General features: G+C 38.7%; 2 protein-coding genes across 2 annotated transcripts; both read right to left on the minus strand.

Annotated features, from left to right (window-relative positions):
* Window positions 1–1,949: 1,949 nt before the first annotated feature.
* LOC143860136 (GDSL-like Lipase/Acylhydrolase superfamily protein) lies at window positions 1,950–6,828 on the minus strand. The gene is made up of 5 exons (XM_077370668.1): window positions 6,370–6,828; window positions 4,979–5,188; window positions 4,737–4,888; window positions 3,302–3,572; window positions 1,950–2,455 (listed from the first exon to the last, which is right to left on the minus strand). Exons 1-5 carry the CDS (start codon window positions 6,632–6,634, stop codon window positions 2,187–2,189), a joined length of 1,167 nt encoding a protein of 388 aa, XP_077226783.1. The 5' UTR covers window positions 6,635–6,828; the 3' UTR covers window positions 1,950–2,186.
* Window positions 6,829–10,842: 4,014 nt separating this feature from the next.
* Window positions 10,843–21,347, minus strand: LOC143860138 (V-type proton ATPase subunit E-like). Its single transcript, XM_077370669.1, has 6 exons — window positions 21,110–21,347; window positions 17,819–17,919; window positions 15,234–15,390; window positions 14,104–14,300; window positions 13,091–13,190; window positions 10,843–11,047 (listed from the first exon to the last, which is right to left on the minus strand). The coding sequence occupies exons 1-6, from the start codon at window positions 21,209–21,211 to the stop codon at window positions 11,012–11,014; spliced, it is 693 nt and encodes a 230-aa protein (XP_077226784.1). The 5' UTR covers window positions 21,212–21,347; the 3' UTR covers window positions 10,843–11,011.
* Between the last annotated feature and the right edge of the window lie 1,629 nt (window positions 21,348–22,976).

A 22,976-nucleotide genomic window follows, 5' to 3' on the forward strand; every position in this document is an offset into this window, starting at 1 on the left:
AACCTATGACTACCAACTGATATGAAAGATTGAGAGTCTCTCATTTCTAATCCTCATTCGAACTTTAGGTTTTAAAGGTCACGGTGGTTGGGAGAATTTCTGTAAGGCCACGTTTGGATACCTCATGTTTTTGCATTTGGATTTGAGTTTTGGATACAAAACACATCAATCATCCTCATGCTCATGCTGTGTGTATGTGAGAGAGAGAGAGAGAGAGAGAGAGAGAGAGAGAGACGTCTTGTTGGTCAAGGAGCAGTGAGGGTGAAGGTAATTGCCACAGATATTGATTTCCAAAAAATGCCTTGCAGAACATCTTTGTAAATTAGATTTTTTTTTTCATTGTTCTAGCAGATTTGGAACTTTAACGATTTGATCCAGATCCAAATCTCAACTGCCAAATGTGAGAAATCCAAATCTAAATATTGTTGGTATCCAAACGTGGCCTCAAGTGATTTGTGTTGAATTTGACTTTGAAGACCTTCCGCCAATAAAAATGCACTGGTGTTTGAATCCTATAGATGAGTGGGGTAGAATAGTTTGGGACATTACTTTCAATAGGAATCTTAGAGGCTTTAATACTGATTATTTCATTAATCTTCTCTCTATGTTGGTAGAGTGTTTTATTTCTTCGGCTAAATTGGATCGACAAATTTGGACCCAAATCCGAGGGGTTTCTTCTTGGCCAGGTTGCTCTCTAGGTTCCTTGGACGCCCTTCTGTTGCATCCTTTTCTTGGCGTAAGGTTTGGAACCTTTTGATGCCCACAAAAATCCACACCTTTTGCTGGACGGTGGTATGGAACAAAATCAACAAGCTAGACAGAATAGAAAGGCGAAGCATTAGCATGGCGAACATGCGCATTCTCTACTTAATGGAGGAAGAATCTGGCACCTTGAAATTCATCCATTGTAGAGAAGCTTAAAGAATCTGGGCGCAAGTCTGAATGGTTTGCCTATCAATGCATGCGTGGCATCAGATTCAATAAAAACCTCCCGTTATGTTGGAACATTGCTGGTTTAGGCTCTATAGAAATTATTTTTTGGTGCATCGTATCTCTTTTGCACTTATGTGAGCGATTTGGCTAGACAGAATGCTCCAATTTTTTGGGATAAGTGTGTATTGCCCTGCCTTCTAGGCTTCTAGCATGGAAGATCAAGTAAATGTGGTTCCTTGGGCTAGTTGTCACCATGTTTTTTTTTGGGTTACTCCATTGAGTGCACTATTAGGAATTGGAAGCTCCAGGCACCCCAACCAAAAGGAAGACATCAACTTTGTGGAAACCTTCGTCCCCCATGTTAGAGTCAATTAGGTCAAGCAAGGTTGCTTGAAGCATTACACCCAAGGTATCTAATTTGGAATACCAAGTTTGTTGCCTCCAGCCCCTATATATAGAGAAACACTACAGTTAATGACTAGTTAATGGACTCTAGCCCATGTAGGCCCAACTACACCGGTCCATTATCTTATTGGGCTTTTATTAGAACATATATGGGCCCAATACCCTTAAACTAATGTCGACGGTTGCAAATGGCAAAGCAAGAATTGGGTGTGTTTAGAGATAGCAATGGCGTTATCATTTATGTGTTTTCAAGTCCGATTGGCATAACAGACTCCACATAGGCTGAAGGTTATCCACGTCGGAATGAACATATTTAGGCGGCAGATGGAAGGCAAATTGGAGGTTGAAGGTGATTCAGCTAATGTTATTTATTGGGCTCAAGTAAGAGTGTAGGTCTTTGGAGATTGGCTAGGTTTTTGGATGAAATTTCTTCAATGTATGATGATAGATTTATTTCTTTTTTCCATATTCTTAGGAGTACCAATGATCTTACAAATCGATTTTCCATCTTTGCTTATCGACTTGCACTTATAATCTTTTCTCTATTTTAATACACTGAACTTTCCCTTACAAAAACGTATACCATACAACCAGAGAAAAATGGTAAAAAGTAAAGATGAAAAACCGACTATTTTCTCATTGTTAGAGGCCAAAGATCCGATCACGATGTTCCAATTATGAAACACCCCTTACACTAATGAAGTACATGAGTACACAATACTTTTCATATGACTATTTAGGGATCATTTGGCTTCGGAAAATGCGAATGCCATTATCATCAGACCAATTCCATGTAATGATGAGATCCTCGATTTTATTACAGCATTAGAAAAACCATAATCTTAGATTTACCCTATTGGTTGCAAGTCACATAGTTTAGAAATTGGAAAAGGAGGGTCAAAGTAGGAGCCATTGAGGATAGCCCATGTTATAAGCTTGTTTGCAGCTTCAGTGGCATGTATTCCATCCCAGCTCACATAGTTTTGTGGATCAGAACAAGCTGTTGCTGTTACCCTGCTTCCATTAATTACATTGCTATTTCCACAATATACTTTTGGGTTGAAATTGTAAGGGCCACCCCCATATCCACAACAAGCTTTAGTTCCATACATCAGCCCTGAAAGGATAAAGACATGATATAAACAAAAGATCAGAAACTTAGGTGGACGCAGGGTAACAGCAATGTAGTGCATCCTATTCTGCCTACTTTTTATTGAATGTTTCAATTAAATTTTTATATTTTTTATTCCATTTCCAAGGGAATGGGAATAAAAATTAGAATAGGATGCCGATTCTTAGTCCTGATTTCGGCAATCCAAACACAACCTACATGATTTTGTTTATACTAGGACTTCCTACTATATATGATTTGGGATTTGCTAGCATCCATCGCACAAGACATTTCGCGGATGGCCTGTTGCATGTGAGAGCGGCCACACCAGCTCACTTTTCAGCAGATTTGGTCTTCATTAATGATGTAGCTGCTCTCACATGCAACAGGCCATCCTCGAAAGGCCTTTTGCGATGGACGCTAGCAAATCCCGATTTGATTTTGTTTTGATATGTTGGGTATTATATAAAGGATACTGGTATTGGCACTACCATGTTTTGATAATTGCTCAAATTCCTCTCGTATTTTGTTATTTAAACTGCCGTCAAATGTTATTAGAGTTCCCAAAAAGCTTTCCGAAGACGATTGAAATGAGACAAGCTAAGTTTATGCAATTATTAACGAGTTTTTATATGGCGTGAGGGCTTACAACTATACGGTAGAGGTACCGAGGCCATATAGTTGTAAGGCCTCACACCATATAATTTCTCAAATTAAAACATGGTAGTGTCAATATCAGTAACCTATATAAATCTTAGAACTAAATTCCTTCTCCTAATTTACGCCCTCTCTTTTTCCATTTTTTCTTCTATTTGGCCAACTTATAAGTCAAGGAATAAATGCAGAACTTACCATGGGATTTGGGATGCCTGAAGAGTTCCAGTTTAACTGAATGAGTGTCTACATATATGAGAGAGGCATTTGAGAGGAGACCTCGAGTTCCTCGGAGAGTCTCTTTCAGCAAATTGTTATAGTCTTCGACTGCTTTATTATAAGAGACCATACATCCATACATATCTAAATCTGAATTTTTGTGCGGGAGCTCCGTTAGGAAGGCCGGATAGCATCCTATGGGTGCAAGATTAGACACCAAAAATGTGCGCCCCCCTTCGGCATATAGCGCCTGCCAATTTTAAATTGTTTAAAAATGAATCTATATCATTGTAACGGGTTCACAAACTAACATTCCAAGAAATATAGATTTTGGCCACAGAATAAATCCGTAGCCATAAAGCGAAAATCCGCCGCTATATATAATTGACAACGGAAAAAAAAATACTGTTAGGCTCTGTTTCTTTCGAAGTAAAATGGGTGTAAAACAAATCTTACGTCTATTTTTACACTTAAAATGGGCATAAAATTTGTTTTTACACCCATTTTACCTCAAAAGAAATAGTCTTACGGCCATATTTCAAGTCTTTTGCTAATTTTTCGTTGGGAAAATTACATTTACACCCCCTCTAGTTTCTAACACATTCAACTCTAACCCTGACTTTCAAAACGTGACAAGTACACCCCCTGAGGTTTCAAAACGTGACAAGTACACCCCCTCCGTCAACGGTGATTAATATTTTGAGGACAGAAATACCCTCATTTGCAGAGGGATTAGGGTTACGCCATTTTCCACCGTCGCGGTCGCACCTCCCACTAACGCTACCGTCCCACCTTCGGCCACCGCCGCCGTCGCCATCTCTAGCCACAGACGTCTCCTCCACCACAGACAATGAAACCCCACCCCATGGCTACATCAAACCCACATTTCAAGAAAAAAACACTGATAAAAACAAAAAAAGCCCTAAAATATTAGGGTTTGTGCAAATCATGATAGTGGTGTGAATGAAAACAAATAAAACTCCTAAATCAAGGGTTTATGTTGATAAATAAACAAGGGTTTGAATCAAACCCTGATTTTTAGTTTCAAGTTTGAAAACCCTAATTTTCAGTTGGGGAAGACAAGGGCATTTTGGTCATTTCCGCCTAGCCGTCTACTCCGTCACGTTAAAAAAAGTTCGGGGGGTGTACTTGTCACATTTTGAAAGTCAATGTTAGAGTTGAATGTGTCAGAAACTAGAGGGGGTGTATCTATATTTTTCCCTCTTTGGGTTTTTCATTAATGGAGACGGACTAGTTTCCGATTAAAAATCTTTTCTTGCAACGGGTTTATGGGGAGGAATTATAAATCCATAGCTAAAAGGGGTTTTTTCTTGCAGTGTTACAATCTAAGTGTCTAATTCATGGTTTGGTATATTCTGAGTCGAGGCGACTCAGACAAATTTCGAGTGATCACCTTAATTGTCTCGGCAATCTGAGAAACCACTTGAGGAAGATACTGCTTCACTCCATCTGTACCTAACTGCGCTAAGTTGGAGGTGAAGTCATTTTGGCCGATATCTAGAGTATAGAGAGCTTTGCCAAAAACGTCCGGCGGGGGGAGACGATCTAAGCCAATTGTGAGAAAATTCAGTGACATTTTGATCATTTGAGTGTTGAAACTAGGAGGGCTTGAGGGGCATGATGTAACAAACATACCTTTGGGATGAAGTTGAAGAACTTTAACCTTGAAATCCTTCATCTGGTTGAGCTGAACCCCAAGGAAAAATGGGCTGATACCACTCACAAAGAGAGAAGTATTTGGCAATAACACTGTTGATGCCAATGTTGCATAGTTTGCACCATATTTGAAATTTGACTCAATTGATTGAAGATATGGGCTAAGAAATGGAAACCCAAGACCTTGAGCTGTTATAAAAAAAAAAATCAAAGGATCAATAAACCACAATCATGAACATATTGTTAGCAAATTAAGCTGCATTTTGATACATGTAATATTATAATACCATTGTACTTAAGACTCACTTTTTATCTAATAAAAATTTAGTTATAAAAGCATGTTCTTCAAGCCTGAGGTCGGATGTTCAATCCAGCTTACCTACCAAAAAACTTAGGCCCTTAGTTAACTCTTTAAGAAAAAAATAAATGCATAAAAAAGTATGGTTCTCAATTGCTTCCACCAATAAAATTGGTTATACCACAATGCCTAGGTCCCAAGTGGGCCACTAAACTGGCCCCTTTGATGCATATTGTTGGTGCTGCGACAACAACGGGCTAGCGATAGACAAAAAAATAAAGAGGGTCCGGTGATCCAAGACTCCAAGTAAGATCTATCGACCAGTTATGATACAATGTTAAGGATTGTATTTCAATAATCTTACATGCTTTACAATGAATCCTGATCAGTGATTATATGAAGCACTCAATGGATAAACATAGAAGATAAAATGACAAACTTAGAATAAGATAAACATAGTTGCCTGATCTAACCTTACTATATTTCATCTAGCATCTATCAAATCCAACGGTGTAAGATCTAGTGAGATCGGATAAACATAGAAGATAAACTTAGAATGAGATGAATATAATCATATTCTAACTTTTTTGCCTAATCCAACCTTACTATCTCTCATCTAGCATCTAATCAAACGGTGTGAGATCTTACTTATATTCCCTCAAACCAACAAACACAAAGACCCACATCATGCCAAAAATAAATCACATGACCTTAGAGGGAAAGACAACTAGCTTGCATGATTACAGCTATGTATATTGATAGAGAGTCCCCACCCAACTTACAATAAGCCAAAAACAGAATTATTTTTGTCCTAAAAGGCAGAAACGGAAAGAAGAAACCTCCAGAGGATGGGTCAAAAATCTCCTCCAAGAAGAAAATGACCGAACATATCTTGAGAGATAGGATTGTATCTATCAAAGTCTGAGTCATTTTAGTGCAACATCCCTCATGTTTTTAGCCCTGTCTAACTATGGTCTATGGGAAATGAGCCTACATAGATAGGAGTGTATCTATCAAAACAGGGGGGTATAAGTATGAGTTTCCAATTTTCTTCTTTGGGTTTTACTTTTACCTAAGAAATCAATGACAAGTCTCCCATCTGAAGCTCGACCGGAGGGTCTCTTGAAATACGTCATACCGTAGGGACCGGACTCTAATGGAAAAGCAGCGTAGAATCCACCGGTGTCGGAATTCGAGTCGCCGAAGTTGAAGATCGCCTTGAATTCGCATTCAGCTTCCACCAAAGGTGCAAATACTCGTAAGAGAACAACCCAAGTGACCCACATGACCAAGACCTGCCGGATTCCGGCAGAAAATTCCGGTGACTGGAGACCCATATTGGTTTTATAGAATTTCTCTTAGTAGAATGTACTCAAATCAATGTATAAATTCAATGAAAGATATCAAGCCTAACTCTTTATATAGAGAGGTAAATGATATATTCGCCCCATTTTGTACTCGGGGCAGCCCCCTCTAGTGCAATAGAGGAGGCTTATATGTCGCAAGTACAAAAAAGGGGGCTTATATGTCACTTACCATTTGAGTGTAGGACATGTGTGAGAAGAACATAGTTTGAGGTGATTAAATAAGCGATATTATCAAGATCTTCACCTAGTAACGGTTGGGTTAGTAGCTGCAGCGTGGGTGAAGTGAACTGGGAAAGGGGAGATAATGGGCTTCTTTGATTGCACGTGAGATTTTTGGCCGTAAGACTTACCATAAGTTATCGTGTGTTTTTTGGGGTGTCAATGGATCCAGTCCGATGGACCATCCAAATCCAAACTTCAATGAACGAGATATAAGCATACCAAGAGGGTCTATGGGCATATTTCGGATTCCCAATCGTATGATCTGAAAATTTTCGGATCGGATCCAGGCATGCTGCGAAAGTCCTTAGGGACAGTCACGATCTGAAATCATCTTACAGTAATACCCTCAAAATCATTACAACATCAATGTTAAGTGGGGGGTATTCTCATCAAAATAGTCATATTCTTTTAGTTGTTACCGGTTTCCATCTTTATTGAATGACATCTCATTTTCGAAATAAATCTCCTATTCCTTCCCATGTAAGTAACCCCTCCCTATTTGTGGAACGAAGATCTCATCTTTCTATCTGTAACCATAACTCATCTACTCCATGTTCTCTCCCTAGTCATTGCTCTCACCCTCGCCATAGCTAGTCATTGCTCTCACCCTCACCATCGCAGCAACCTTGCCTTCCCAGCATCCGAGCAGTAAGCACGGAAAACTCCTCCTAAGTTTTTGGTTTCTATTATCTTCTTAGAATACTGGATAGTGGATACATATTTTTTCCTGTTTTTAGTCACTTCTTTGAAGTCGATCACTGCTTTTCATTATGGTGGAGTGACATTCTAACTCTTTTAAAAAAAAATTAATTGTGTACCAAGCCTAGTAAGACATAATAGGACACTCCGATGGACGGTCTGATTTAAAATGGATCGTGATCGTGACGTGGAAAGTATGATCCGAAGAACAATCCGAATCCGATCCGACCGATAAGGAATTTGAATGGATCGTGACCGTGACATAGGTGGATCCGATCCGAAGTGGATCCGTTGACACCCCTATGTGTTTTTTGGTGCAAAGATAAAATTAAGGCAATCCACTAATCTTGGTTGATTACAATCTGCCCTAATTAGCGTTTTAAGGATAAACATATTGACAAGTAACAACTGTGGAAAAGAATAATAGAATATCCTTATCGAGCCTAATCTAATCCAGTTGCCTAATCTATGTAAGTTACCTCGTTTAACCAGCTTGCCTTATCTACCATGAAGATGATCCAACGGTGAATCTTCATCATAATCCAATGGTGAGATCTCACATATTCTAACACAAAGTATTCCAGATAATTTAGAGTGGAAATCAGCTCATTCATTTTTCCGTGAATGATTTAAGGTCATAAAGGTTAAAAAATTGGATTTTATTCCCAGTTTTTTATGCCAAATTTTATTTTATCAAGGCCCTGTTAATTTTAGATTCTGAGAACTGATTGTGAGTCCAACACCCAACAATCAGTTTTGGACTCACAATCGGTACTCAAAATCCAAAACTAACATAACCTAGTTATTATAATTTTTGGTTGAAGAAAGTGGCGTTCCATCTTCTCTTCTCGCATGAATCTCTAGATGCCTTCATCTTCTTGTCTCTTTATTTATGTGTCCATCTGTGTATCTCTTTTTTAAGTTGGCTTGAACCCAAATTATAACTGAGATATGGATCAATCCATGTCTATCAGTACCTCTCGTTATATAGAAAAATATAGAATAACAAGTCTGACTTTGTCATCAGTTTTTCATCGTCTTTCTCTGAGGAAGAAGGGAAACATAATCAACTTGAATTAGCTATTCCAAAATTGGCTTTGACTCCGAGATGTAGAATATATTAGGAATGACCACTATGCGGGGTCTTCTTGGGCAGATTAAAATGCAGTCATGTTTCCCAATTCTAATGGATTTATAAGTGGTTTCGAGTCTCCTGACCCGCTAGCAGCTAAACTCATGAGGGTTTGTCCCCCATCACCATGACCATTCACCCACGTAAAGCATACGGATGTACGATCATGATCATCCACATGGTGCCCTCAATGGTGGATGTGGCATAATCTATGGCAAAAACAACATCCTACAAGCAATAGTCCAAGTGATCAGACTGTTAGAATCGTCTGATCGTTTTGATCTTTCTTCGTTGGACATCAGAGAAATCTTTTTTCTTTTCATCTTTCCAATCAAATCATTCCTCATCCTGATATTCGAGGATGGAATGTAGGTGTTACAAATCTCACCCTAACCAGTTTTTGAGTTGCTTGGGGGGCCGGAGCCATTACAAACGAGGCACATGTGTAAATGGCATTGATCTGAGGGGCCGGTACTAGAGTTTCTAGCTTGCAGGCCCCATATTGAGCAGATGATCCTACCTGCTCAGTCATGGTTTGCAAGCGACTTTTCAAGGACAGACCATCAGAAAGTCCCTTCTGGTTGAGGGATTAGACTTATCTAATTTGTAATGGACCCGGGAGTCGCTCACAATCTGACCTGATCTCACCTTAAATGTGTCTTTCATGTCCGGCGGGCCTAAAGGATAAAAGAAATTTTAAGGGATAAAAGTATCATGGGCAATGGTTTTAATTCAATCACCGATCGTTTTTCAGTTGCCTCCGTTTCATGGTTACAATTTGGGTGCCCCTACAGAAGTTTTGAAATTTAACATGTTTCTGCATGGAAGTCCTGATACAGAGATATCCTTAGGTCATGTTCGTTCTAGATTCTGCCAACCTATTGTGAGCCCAAAAAATCACTTTTGGACTCGCAATCAGTTGGCAAAAGTTTTTCTTCTCTACTCGTTCCACGAGCGAAGAAGAGTGGCTCTTTAAGGCAGGCAGCTGTGTAACAACACCATAGAAAGTGGCGTTTCATATAACATGCTACAGTTTCAACACCGTTGTGAGGTAGTGATGAGTTTCACGCGTTCAACACCCAAGCCCGTGTGCAATTAAAAAGATTGGATTTCTCCTTAGAAAGATTGGATTCCACCTTAGAAAGATTGGATTCTAAGCCCAGTCCACTAAAGAATCTCACCTGACCCCCCCCCCCCCCCCCCCCCCCCCCCCTCAACCAGAGAATCTCAGAATTCCGAGAACCCGAATCTCAAGGAATTCTGAGAACTTGTTGTAGCAGAAAGTATGTGAAAGACAAATAACCAGCCATTGGACTGCCTTTCTCTCCTATCAGTCTCCTCAGAATTAAGAGATGATGACAATAGATATAAAAAAAGGAACAATGAAAAATCAGCGCACCCTCATGAGATTACGGTGAGGTCTCCCCTGCATCGTTGGATTTCTCCTTAGAACGATCCAAACTGTCCACCTGGTAATCAACATTCCACTCGTAAGTCTTAAGTACAGAAACTTAAAATAGATTGGACAGTCGCTGTCGGAACAGAGTCAGTTTTCAGGCCATGGGGATTCCTAAGTAGAGCCCATAAATGCAATACAGGCAAACTTCTGATGTAGGTGTGCTGCATTGGAGCATTCCTATCAGACCACAAAAAACACTTCCAGGTGCACATGAGAGAACATAACCTCACAAAAACTACAAACTAAAATGTGATAATGACTACCAAATCACTCCAGTTAATCCCCTTGAGCCTAAACAAGACAGGAGTTGTCCCAAATCCCAATCTACCAAAGTTCTGCACCGGAATAAGATGTGGCCCATGCAGTTGCTCGAATCCTGATATAAAACTTGTCTCATTTCAAAAGCAGTGGTCAAGCAGTGTAAATCACCTTCCAGATCCCAAAAACATTCAGCATTTATCAATATCAACAAACTTAGATGATAATTACTTACTGTGTATCTTTACAGGTAAAGATTTATCCGACCAAATTTCATAGATCAACAACTTGATTCGGTTTGCCTTGGGCTGGTTTGCCCAGCCAATACATTTTTTTTCTTCTTCCGGTTTATAAACATCTTGCAGAAATAAGCTTAAGTTTCAACAATAAAAGCTGGAATTCTATTAATGTCCAACACAACCAAATATCGATGTCATAAATTGAAAAAAAAAGCATCCCAGTACATGAAAACAGAAAGTACTCAAATCAACATAGGAAAACAAATTTCTACCTGCGATGGCAAATCATTAACTTACAATCTCATGTGAAGTGATGACATGAATTATACCACACATAATCATACAGAAATCTGCCCAAAAAGAAGCTTTCGAATCTGCAATAAACATGGAAAATAATGTAAATGAGGCATAAGTGGAGAAGGTTAAAATAATAACAATTAGGAACTCAATATGGAATGCAGAAAACTGTAATGAAATAAATAATCAGCAAAGATAACGACTTTACAATATAAAAACAGAAAAACCATGCCACAGGGTGTTAATCAGTCTAGTGATAAGATTCTGGTCATTGGTTTGAACTTTGAAGTTGAACACCACGGATAACTATTCCAAGGCATTTTTAGAGGCAAGTTCAATTTTAGAAGTGGTGCTAGAGGAAGAAAGCTGAGGGGATGTTTCGCTTGTCCTCATGCCTATCAATGAAGGTGTGGACAGACCGCTGAATTGGGAGGCCGATGAAAGCTTTATATGGTGCCTTTAGTGCTTTGAAGAGAAGATCACCTAGGATCCAGTGGACAACCACATCATGGTAATGAGCGGGGTTTTGGGGCTATCTTTGATGTTTTACAAGGCAGAATTCTGGGATAGAAAATTGAAAGACCCTCTAGATCCGGCAAGAAATGAAAGATCGAGAAGACTAATCAGGGAGATCAAGCTCCAATCGAACATGGATTGTGAAAATGATTCCTCCAGCAAAAGGCGAGGGGAACTCTAGAGTTAGAACTTAGAACACGAGGACACAAGCATATGGGGGTGGAACTTGGTTGTTGTTCAATGGAAGTCTTTTGTTGGATGCGCATGGCTTGGGCTCCCCAAAAAAGAAACCCACATCAAAGGAATGTTGTGGATCAGTAATCCTCAAATCTTCTGTCTTAAAGAAATGAAAGTAGAAGGGGTCAATAGATCCTTCCTCGGCTCCTATCATACCAGCCTTTGTAAATGCCAATTCGTTATTTGATGAAATGATGGAACAAATGGCGACGAGAATCAGCTCTATCAATGATTCTCAATGGAGGATCGGAGGTTTTTTGACCAATTGTTCAAGTCAGAAAAAATCCTTTCAGGAAACAAGATCAATTTCGGGTCGAATCAACAACTAGATTGTGTAGTTATTATGGATGCGAATAGAAAGTCCTCGGTCATACTTGAAGCTGATCGATCACAAAAACCTATTGCATCTTCAGTGGATTAGCATATCTCATTGGGGTCCTGTAAAAAATCACTCATCCCATTCCAACGATGATCCCATACAGTTCGTATGTCTATTTTGTAATTCGATCACGAATACAGTTTTTCTTGAAAGGTGAAGAACCATTGCGATGGAGGAGAGTGCGGGAGAAGAAACAACTCATCAATCGACCTTTTCCAAGAAGAATTGGTTTTAGTCAATCGGTCGAGCAGTCAAATAACAAGCTAGGGGATACCTATTTATAGATTGTACGACTTCGAGCTGGGCAACTCGAGCTCCTGTTTTACCCGCATTAATTCGATGCAAAATTACAATATGGTGATTGAAAGTGTTTTTAGTTCATTTTTTCACATCAATAAATTAGATTTAGGTTTCACTTTTTCCTATATGGGTAATACTTTAATTGAGAGAATGTTGAGGTGAGTTTCGGGTACACCATTTAAATCTAGCACGGTTAAAGATCTTTTTTTTTTATAGGCAAGCTGGGATTAGGCAGACCCATACCAGATATATTAAAGAAAAAAACAAATACAACATGAAAGCCAAAAGGCAACCCCACAGCATAAAGGGGAAACAAAAAGATCTCCAAAAGGAGAGCCAAAAGGAACAACACGGTTAAAGATCTCTCACCAGAGGAAACGAAGAGTGAAAAGGGGAGATGGAGACAGGATGAAGGGATAGTTTGTGATTGTACATAGGCACGTAGGCCAAACTGGCTGGGACTACACAATGGCCTCGTTTGAGCACAAAAGAGATCGTAAAAAGGAGTTGGAAATATTGTTTCTCTTGGAATATAAGTTATCTTCCTACGTTATCATTAAACTGTACACGTATTTAAGCGTGTTGGGTTTTCCATGTCCACTGAACAAGACACCACATGCTCGTGTCCAAGATTCATATGATGCAAACAAAAAAGAAAAGAAATTTTTAAACAAAGCCGAATAGATACCTCTGGCAGCTTTTTCCGAAAGACAACATCCAACCTTGCATCGAGCGTGTTCTCACATACAATCTTCCCATCTCGAGAAGCCAACACCACGCCTCCGGAGCTAAATCAACAAACACGCCATCAGTCTGAATTTTTTGTCGATGAAGCAGAAACAATGTACTTAGCAGTTTGTGCTGCTAGAAATATGATAAAAGCCAACATGTGAACTATCAAGCTTACAATCAAAGCATCAGCCAAATCCTTTTTTCTTCATAAAAGTAAATAAGCCAAGGTGTGATAGTATATCACCACAACTGTTTGCTTTCTCAGAGAGGAAAATCTAGCATGCACCATAGAGGTGCAAAGACTGATCAAGCAACACAGTCTGAACTACTGGATTCAACATTCGCTTAATTTTCGAAAGCTTGATCCGTGCCTATGATTTTTTTGGATGAAACTAATGCAGTGAAATTATTAAAACAAGTTAGTCATTTATTTTCTCAAGCAACATTTAGTTTTGACAAAAAAAAAAGGGAATAGTCATCTCTTCTGTTTCCAAAATATAAATGCATTTAATCTTTCAAAAAAAAATATATAAATGCATTTTAGAGATAGTACAGGCGATGGAAAAATCTAAAACATGTCCAGCATATAGAATGCTGGTAGTTTAACCATTTCGACATGAGGCAAGACAGGTTTCTATAAGGCTACTGATATTAGCAATACCATCATTTATAGTTTTTTTTTTTTATCAGTAAGCTGGGATCGAACCTGAGACCTCAAGGTTGAGAAACAAAATCTCAACCGTTAAGCTACAGGCCCAACCCCAATACCATCGTTTATAATTGTACTAATTTATCTCTTCCTTCAATATTTAAACAGATATTACAGTTCACAAAAGCTTCTCAGAGCCAATTAAAGAGGAAAAGACAATCCGATTTTGTATAATTATTAAAACCTAGTAGTGCCAATCTCAGTAGCCTTCTGTAATATTCTTATAATTGTCTACATATGTTTGATGGTTGAAAGATTACCAAGTAGGCCCATGAACATTATGATGACTAGGAGCAGGTGGCAGATAAACTTGATTATCTAGCAAAATATCAGGGTGATGAACATTTGCTTTCTCTGCATACTCATGTGCCGCTAGATGCAGAACAGATTCCACTAGCCAATGATCCTCTTTGCGACAACGCAATAATACAGCCGGCTCCTTAAGTCGGAGCAAGATCTATAAGAAAAAGAAATCATATTACTTCGCTCAGAAAATGCCTAACTTCAAATTAAGAAAATAAAATAATAAATCTGCAGGCTTAATGAAACCCATCACGGACTACAAAAATACGCAGACTTAATGAAACCCATGTTTCATCATGGACTACACACTTTAAAGTAGTGAAAATTCCCCCGAAATAAATCAAAGCAAGGACACCCGGAAGCATGATTCAGAGGTACTTCTATCATTCTGGGCATTTTAAAATATCAAGTTATCAACTGGCTACAATAACTACATCTTCTTCTTTTTTTGAATGGTAACAAATTTCATTAGAAACGGCAGACCTAGAAAGTCCACCAAGAGAATACAAAGATAAACAGAAAAACAGAAATACAAAAGATCAAAATTATAGGGCCCTATCAAGGAGGTAAAAAATAAAAAAAACTCAAGATCCTGCTTATGAACTCCCTCCCCAACAAGTTTGTCGGCAATCCCATCAGCAGATCTTCTCACATGCACATAGGTGATAGAGGACCCTCCAGATCTGTCTTTAATCTCATCAAAGAAACAAGCAAATCTCCAGGGAGGAACTAGAGAACCCTTGAGCCACCTTATGACATTAAGCGAGTCTCCCTCTACAATAACTACATCCTACACATTGGAATGAATGATGGAGCCTCAGAAAAATGTAATTTTTGCTATTTTTCTCCAACATTTCAACATGTGATCCTACATATCAATGTAGGATTTAAAATGTAATTCCTTGTTTTTATCCAGCATTTCAACACGTAGTGTAACTTCGTTAGTTCTGGAATACAAGGTGAGTTGACAGTTTTGTCCCCGTATAAAGAGTTTTTCCTAATATATTTTTTTTGAATGGCTAATTTTTCCTAATAATTAATGGTTTAAATATATGACTAAGATGTAATCTACTTAGTTTTAAATTACCTGAACAATCAATTCTTTTAGAAGCATTTTATATACATGGTGGTCCTGGCTGACGTGCAGGAGCTCCTTCCCAGCTGCCTCCTTCATCGAGTTAACCAATTCATCCTGAGCTTGAAGAACTTTGATACGCGAAGCATTTAGCTGCATGGAATACTCACTGCATAAAAGCAATATAAGGAAAATTTCTGTTATACGAAATAAAATTGTGTTTTAAGTATGAAGTAAAGAATAATAAGAAAAACAGAATAGAATTTTCCATGTATAATCGTTACTAATCCAATCCTCTACTCTATGAGCAGGGAACAAAAAAGTGATCAACAGTTGAATCATTTTAAATAATTCTTCCCATCTCATATCAAATCCAGTCTGGACTCCTCCCAACTTAAACAGCTCATTTCCTTAACTGGTAGTTTTTTTTAAATTTCAAAAAAAAGGTAAAATAGCCTTAACCACACAACAGCAGCAGAGGAAGAATAAATGATAAAATTATTTTTGTCTACATAAAAATGTCTGCGGAGAAACATTTGAGAACATGCATATGACTAAAAAAACACATTGCAACAAAACAGATTTGCAATTAAAACTTAGGATTTGAAATGGAGATAGCTATAGGCTGTAGCAATAGCAAGGGTCAAAATAGGAGTATAGGAGAAAAGATTTTAAAAAAAAATGAGCATAGTATATAACAATGGCAAGCACAACAGCCAACATGAATGAAGCTAAATGAAACAAAACAAAACACTTCAGATGCCTTAGAAACTATTTTACATGGGTACATGCATCAGTAATAGGTACAGCATAGACAGTTTAGGTACAATGGCGTAGAACATGGAACTAGCATAGAGGACCTCACAATAGTTACCAGTTGGTTAATAGAAGTGAAATATGTGCATCTACGTTCATTTTCTTCAGAAAGGAGGTAAATGTGGGATCATTTCCTTTAGCAAGTAGGTAACAGACTTGTATGAACACCTCCCTCACATGTATTACGTGGGTGCGAGAGAAAGTCTTGTGTCTTGAGTTTATGAAAAAACTAACCCTACAAGAAAGAAATCTCAGGATTGATCACAAATTTGTCTTCCCCGGCATATTTCTAACATCAATGAAGAATAGTTTCAACATATCTTGTCATTGCTTCCACAGTGGAGACTTGTGGAAGTTGTATGCCCCTGGAAAACCGCTTCCATGATTCATGGATCCAACTCGATCATTTCCTTTGTGATAATCTTCAGCAGATATTTAATGGTGTGGATGGTACATAGATGGTTAATCAGAATCTCATCTTTCTGATCCTTTTACATATAATCATTTTTTAAATATTCTAAATAAATAGAAAATTTCTTATGATTTTCTATTCGATTTGCAAGTCAATTTGATTATATACCTATTGTTATTATGATTTACAATTCAATTTGAATATATATCTAACCATTCAAAAAAATAATTGAATATATATATATATATATATATATATATATATATATATATATTGTTATTTACAATCCAAAATTCAATGTTAGAAGATTGCCTAAAAAGAGAAGAGAACTGTACCAGACACATCTCCAAATCCAGCTATACATAACCCACTAAAACCACTACAACTTGATGCTCAATGGCCTTCTGAGCCTTGGCAGACCATAATGATCCCATTTAGTAGGGACATCAGTGAGTTCATCACTCATCCAATCCTTGAAGCAAGAACTCAGAGCATGTCTGTATATCCTACGCACTCTACAAGCTAATATGATTGCATTTCTCACTTTGGGCACTGAAGCAATCTATGAAGCATTGAACACAGGTAAGAAGCTGTTCAAATTGATCTACATGTCCAACACTGCCATGACCTCAAATACCAGCATTTCCCAAGCGCTTGAAAAAACAATTTGAAATGCAATCAAGATCTATAGGTTGTCTCTGGTGAACCTAAAAAAACACATGTAACCTCCTTTTTCAAGGGGCTTCAAGCTCTAGGCCTGTCCCGTGAAGGAAAAAACTGTAACATGAACTACTTACTATCCTGCCATATTGTCTCTTGAATACTTCTAAACTGAAACTGAATGGTTAACATCCTTAGAAAATCTACAAAATTTTCTGCCCAGAATGAACAATATCTTCAAGACTAAAAAATTGGAGGGAAAATTTCTGTAACCCTAGTACTCCAAAAAGCATAATCAATATCCTTTAGAGCTCCATAGATGAGCTGAAACTCCCATAATACGCATGATACAATGCTGAGGGTTGACATTACGCTTAAATTGAGGCTCCTTCAATGGTGTAAGCTGGATCTGTCCCCTAGCAAGAGCCACTGTTACTAGCAACAATTTTGATAAGGAATGTAAACCATTCGACAGGCTAAGCCCAAAAAAAGGACTCGGTAAGAGTTCAAATCTCCTCCAATGACGATTAAAAAATTCAAGGAAAATCCATCGAAGAAGTCCTCCTTTCTGAGTACAACCATTCAATTCAAACGGTAAGTATATTCCATGACTCAAAACAATGAAGAATAGGTTGTGCCAAAAATAAAAGGAAAAGTATGAAATTGGTAGTAAAACAAATAAAAGGGGAAAAAGGAATTGGTGGTTTACATTTTCTTTTTTATTTCAACCTGCTTCTCCTTTCGTTCATATTCCTGTCTGATCTTCTTTTTCTCAGCTTCGACCAGTTGCAACTTCTCGATGTTAAATTCCTGCGAGAAATATTCAAAAAGATTGCAAATAAGGCAGGTTTCTTTCAAATATGTCACCAACATCAGGGGAATATGTGCAAAATAGTATGCAACAAATTATACACTGACTACGCCAAAACCACCATTTGGATAAATTTTACTAAGTGAGATAGCAACTGCAACAACATTAAGGACTGAGACAAGAAAACCGTGTTGCATGTGCTAGAAAATCCCTTTGCAGATACATATCTAAAAGAAATGAAACTGAAAACATGATCAAGTAAAGAATTTGTAAAAAGTCCATGTGGATAATAATGAAATGAATTGCTGCATAATGCAAATCACCTGAAATGTCTTCAATTGAGCAGATCATAAGGTCAAAAGGGTTGATAATAAAGAGTGAAACTTATACTCATTTTTTTTATTTTTGAACAATGTAGATATGTGTGTGTACATTCAAAAAAGAAAGAACACCTAAAGCGTGATGAGGAGGACCTGCATCATCTAGAAATACAAGCTAAAACATAAATCGCTAGGCCAATGATGGAGCGTTAAAATGGTCAAGGTTGAATGCTGACACCATCTCTCACGAACTCATCCACTCTCTTGTTAGCCAATCGCTGGACATGGTGGAAAGCGATATATCTCCCAACTACGATCTCCACCTCGTCAATCGAATCAAGGAATCTCCAAGGGGCTCTACCAAAATGGTGCAGCAATTGGATGACTTTCACGGAATCTCCATCAATAATCAGTGACTCAAGCGAAAGGCTAGCGGCAAGCCCACAATCTAAAACTGATGGCTCTATCGCCATGAGCTCAACCGTGTTAGAATCCATGATCCTCGTCCGACCTGACTAAGTTATTCTCATCACACCCATTGCAATCTTAAATAAGCCCACCCACTCGGGCCTATCCAGGTTTTCTTAAGATGGAAATGTCAAAATTTGGCTTGAAAGAGCCCAGTGGAAGAGGGCTCAATCTAGGGGATGGCCTATCCACTGAAATCGAGCTATTTCTATAGAAGCCCCAAGACCTCCTAGGGTCGGCCCTCGACACCTCTCATAAAGCTTTTCGATGCAGTAGCCTAGGATATGACCAAATTGAACCCCAAAGCACAAATCACCTTGCACAATCCTGACCCACTTAGGAACACCCTACTGCTTAGCCACCCAGTGGAGATGCCACAATATCCTACAGCTAACCAAGTTCCAGGAGAGTGACCAAGACTCAATCACGCCATTGATCAGCCGAGGAAACACCCATGAGAACCCATAAAGGCTGACGGGTGACGACAAATCGCCAAACCTGTGAGGAGACAGTAAAGCGGACTAAAAGATGGACCACCGACTCTGCAACTGTCACACAAATCAAGCAGCGGTTCACTATTAGGTGCCAACAGTTAATGAGATGATCCACGGTGAGGAAATGAAACTTATAATTTCATGTTTGGATAGTAGGAATCATGAACCGTAGCATGAAAGGACAAGTCAGGAACAGATCTGGGTTATGCGCTTCATCCAGGGCTTTCTCATAGCATACTTAGAGCGCTATCAAAGCGAAGTACTAGGTGTTTAGAACTGCTTTGGGGTTGCAACAAGGGGATAAAGAATAACTTGCAAGCTAGGAGCCAATTCGTGAACAAATGTGTGATGCTAGAGGAACACTGAATCATCTTATTAGTATGAGTTAGGCAGTTGTTTTGATGTGCACTGAGAAATAATCTATTCTCTCAACAGTGGATATCTGTCGACATTTCTTGTGATATGAATAACATTCAGTTATTTTTGTAGTGCAAAATTCTGTTGCTTCTTTATTTTACAGTAATTTATTTTACCGAAGAGAAATAATCTCACATGTATTGACAGGTCCAAATAGGGCATATATGTTCAAACATACAGCTGAACGGCTGTCGACCAATGACATGAACTTGACAATGACTCTAGCCCAGGTGAATGAGCATTACTCAAACCAGACACATTGGAGTCAACAGGCAAGAGCTTGCCTATAAGAAATCCTCAGTCATTGGTCATGGCTTCAGTAAATAAGATTACGCAATTTTGGGATTTGGGAACCAACAGTGGTGTGGATATAATGATATACTGCTAGCCTGGTATCGATCTTGTACATAACAGAAATCAACTCGGTATTCTGATGAAATATTGGGTTCGCAGCAACATTATGTGACAGGATAGTCAACAAATTAGAATGGTCAGTAGAGAATGAGCCTAACAATCCCGATCCAAAAAACGATATACGCAATGAGCTCCAGCATTACACTTAGAAACCCTCTCTGGAGTTTGGACTACGAAAAAACATCATGAAGAACACAAAAAACAATGGTGTGATCTGGTATAAACTTGCACGGGCCCAATCAGAATCTTAAAAGTTAAAATACATATACTCGATAGGTGAAGTGAATCATACAACAAGCTTAGGACTGGAGTAAATGTGAAATACAAAAAAGTTAAGTGACTTGCTAAAAAGTGAGCTGCCCATGCTGTATTAACTCAGACCTTTATTTTAAAGCTCAATAAACATCAAAAGTGAAAATAAGAAAAAACCAAAGATGAGGATACGATTCAACTATTTAACTCAGACGTACCAAGAATTGAATAAAAAAACTAGAATTTCCAATAGCTTTACTCAGGCTTCATCCAATAACCTTGAATCTAATGATCCGATATCATTACTCATAGTTTTATATTCCCCATTTTTGACAAGCAGAACGCATACTGGTCCAAATCAAACAAAATCAGTATTCAGCATCGACCAAAATTATACTCCCTATCTTATGAACGATCACGTCAAAATCATTAAATCAAATAAATTCATTGGCTCAAGAATGAATCATGAAATCAAAATTTAGCAGAAAACCTAAACCTGAACAACGGCTATTAACAATCAAAATCCAAGGAATTATGAGATAAAATAGAAGTGAACAATGATATATTCATCACTCCAAATTTTCAAAACTAAAAATATATATATTTTCTAAACAAATAAAAATAAAAAAAGAAATAAAGTACCAAATAGTTATCAGAAACCCTAGAACACAAGTTCACGTGGAAGCAATAAAAGAATATCAGAGAAAACAACATGAAACACAGTCGAGAGCTTCAGATCTAGCAAATAACCGAATCAAACCAACATTAAAAAAAAAAAAACGAAAATATAAAAGAAGAGAGAATTGTGATAGAAAATCACTTACTTCTTCGGCCGAGATAGAGATCTCATTGGCTTTCTCCTCCGCCTCCTGGTGGATGAATCTCACCATCTGCTGGATCTGCTTTGAGACATCTGCGTCGTTCATTTTCGGATCCGATCAGGAAGATCGACGGCTCTTACTAGTCGGAAGGTTAAGAAATTCGAGCCTTCCTCGATTGGGAAGGGGAAACGAAAGAGAACTGCGGGGAATTGAGAGCGACAGAGGAGAATTTACTTATATATACTTATATATAAAATTTTGATATTTACAGCCTGTGTTAGGAAATCTCAGACCAGTTGGAAGACTGAAATCGTTTGTTTTTTTACGTTTTTACCCTTCTCCGTGTTTTCACACGACATGGTACGCCCTTTCCGGTCAGTCTCTTCAGTTACCGTACCGAAAGGTTAATGGTACGAGGACGCGAAAGTGGTGACGCAAAATGGGACAACCTCTGCTTGCGCGTCTTGCATATATTGTGGGCCAGACCACCGTGCTGTCATGTAACTCAAAAAAAAATCATATGGCGGAAGATCATATAGCTCGGTGAAAAAGTATCAGAACACAGCCCCTAGTAAACAAGAAATACATTAGATAATAGGAATATTGGGAGTGCTCTGCAATCGCACAGTGGGTAGAGAGACCTCCGCGGGGTCTGCAATCACAAACAAAGGAGTCAAGGAGGTCCAGGGTGGGTCCCGGACAACCACTTCAACACCCAAGTTGGATTCTGGACTAACAATGTAAAGAACATCAAGAAATGACTAAGGTGTAATTAGGTTTACCAAGACCAAGGCGCGGGTTCTTCTTTTGATATCTGGGTGAGCGGGTTAGAGGTAATGAGTAGGAAAAGAAAGAGAAAAAAAAAAAAAGCGAAGAGACGGAATTCATGCGTCCAGCACCTCTCTTCCCTCTCTCACTAAGATTAATCCCCCTATTTCTTTTGTCGTCGCCTCGTTTTTTCGAGGGTCGCCCCTTCCTTTAGTTAGCCTTGAGAGAGATAGGATGGGATTCCCTCCTTCTTAGCCTTTTCTCCTTGGACATCCCTTTTGATCTCGCTTACGAATCCTTTTACGGGGCGTCATGCGGACTCTTTCATCATTTCAGAGAGGAACCTTCTTTCGTTGGATTTGGCTGCCCCCCTGGTTTGACGGCGCGCGTGGCTTTGCTGTGTAATCTCGCCCATAATCGCGATGATGAAACTTCGGTGGCGGGAAGGTGACACGTGGCAGAATCGTGTGGTCTTGCCGCGCATTAATGCCCAACTTAATTATGATTAGGTTCCTCTGGTGCAGGCGACACGTAATGAGATTCGAGGATCGCGCCGTATTCATGTCCTATCACTAACGTGAAGAACGCCTTTGAAAAATAGGAAATACACGGGCGTCCCATTGGATCTAAGTCACCCGACCACATTTTAACTGAGCTGGAAAATCCAAAATTGAATGACATATGCCGTTGGGTAACTTGAAACCAACCAATAGGGAGCCCTCACTGAGGAATGCTTATTTGAAGGGTGCCTTTATTAAAAATCCGCATGTAATGACCATCCCCAAAGAGGGATCACATGTGCCATTTACGGACCACCCTGAAAAGAGGAGGAGTGTTAAAGTATAAAAAATTAAATAATGGCATCTCCAATAGCTATCGGGCTTCAAGTCATGTGAAAAGTGGTACTTTTGATATTTGATCCAACCGCAGCCTCTTAAAAAGTGGGCAGCTGTTGGATCAAATATCAAGTGGGTACCATGTTGACAGTACTTGACGGTCGGCCACCATATAAATACTCTTATAAAACACCCCTACCAACCCGAATGGACTATAGAATTTTGGCAATTCATGTAGGATCATGGGTCACATCAAATCATTTTTC

Source organism: Tasmannia lanceolata, unplaced genomic scaffold (genome assembly GCF_043159265.1).
Source record: "Tasmannia lanceolata isolate RefF3 unplaced genomic scaffold, GAP_Taslan_0.1 ptg000037l, whole genome shotgun sequence".
NCBI classification, from domain to species: Eukaryota; Viridiplantae; Streptophyta; class Magnoliopsida; order Canellales; family Winteraceae; genus Tasmannia; species Tasmannia lanceolata.

What these genes read in the sequence shown, in the direction of transcription:
- LOC143860136 (XM_077370668.1), bottom strand. Translation starts at nt 6,634, where the DNA reads ATGGGTCTCCAGTCACCGGAATTTTCTGCCGGAATCCGGCAGGTCTTG. An exon ending in TCTTCAACTTCATCCCAAAG is followed by an intron (nt 4,889 to 4,978) that starts GTATGTTTGTTA and finishes CAATTGGCTTAG; the next exon opens with ATCGTCTCCCCCCGCCGGAC. An exon ending in AGATTGCCGAGACAATTAAG is followed by an intron (nt 3,573 to 4,736) that starts GTGATCACTCGA and finishes TAAAATTGGCAG; the next exon opens with GCGCTATATGCCGAAGGGGG.
- LOC143860138 (XM_077370669.1), bottom strand. Translation starts at nt 21,211, where the DNA reads ATGAACGACGCAGATGTCTCAAAGCAGATCCAGCAGATGGTGAGATTC. An exon ending in GTTGAAATAAAAAAGAAAAT is followed by an intron (nt 15,391 to 17,818) that starts GTAAACCACCAA and finishes GCTTTTATGCAG; the next exon opens with TGAGTATTCCATGCAGCTAA. An exon ending in AATGTTCATGGGCCTACTTG is followed by an intron (nt 13,191 to 14,103) that starts GTAATCTTTCAA and finishes TTGTTGATTTAG; the next exon opens with CTCCGGAGGCGTGGTGTTGG.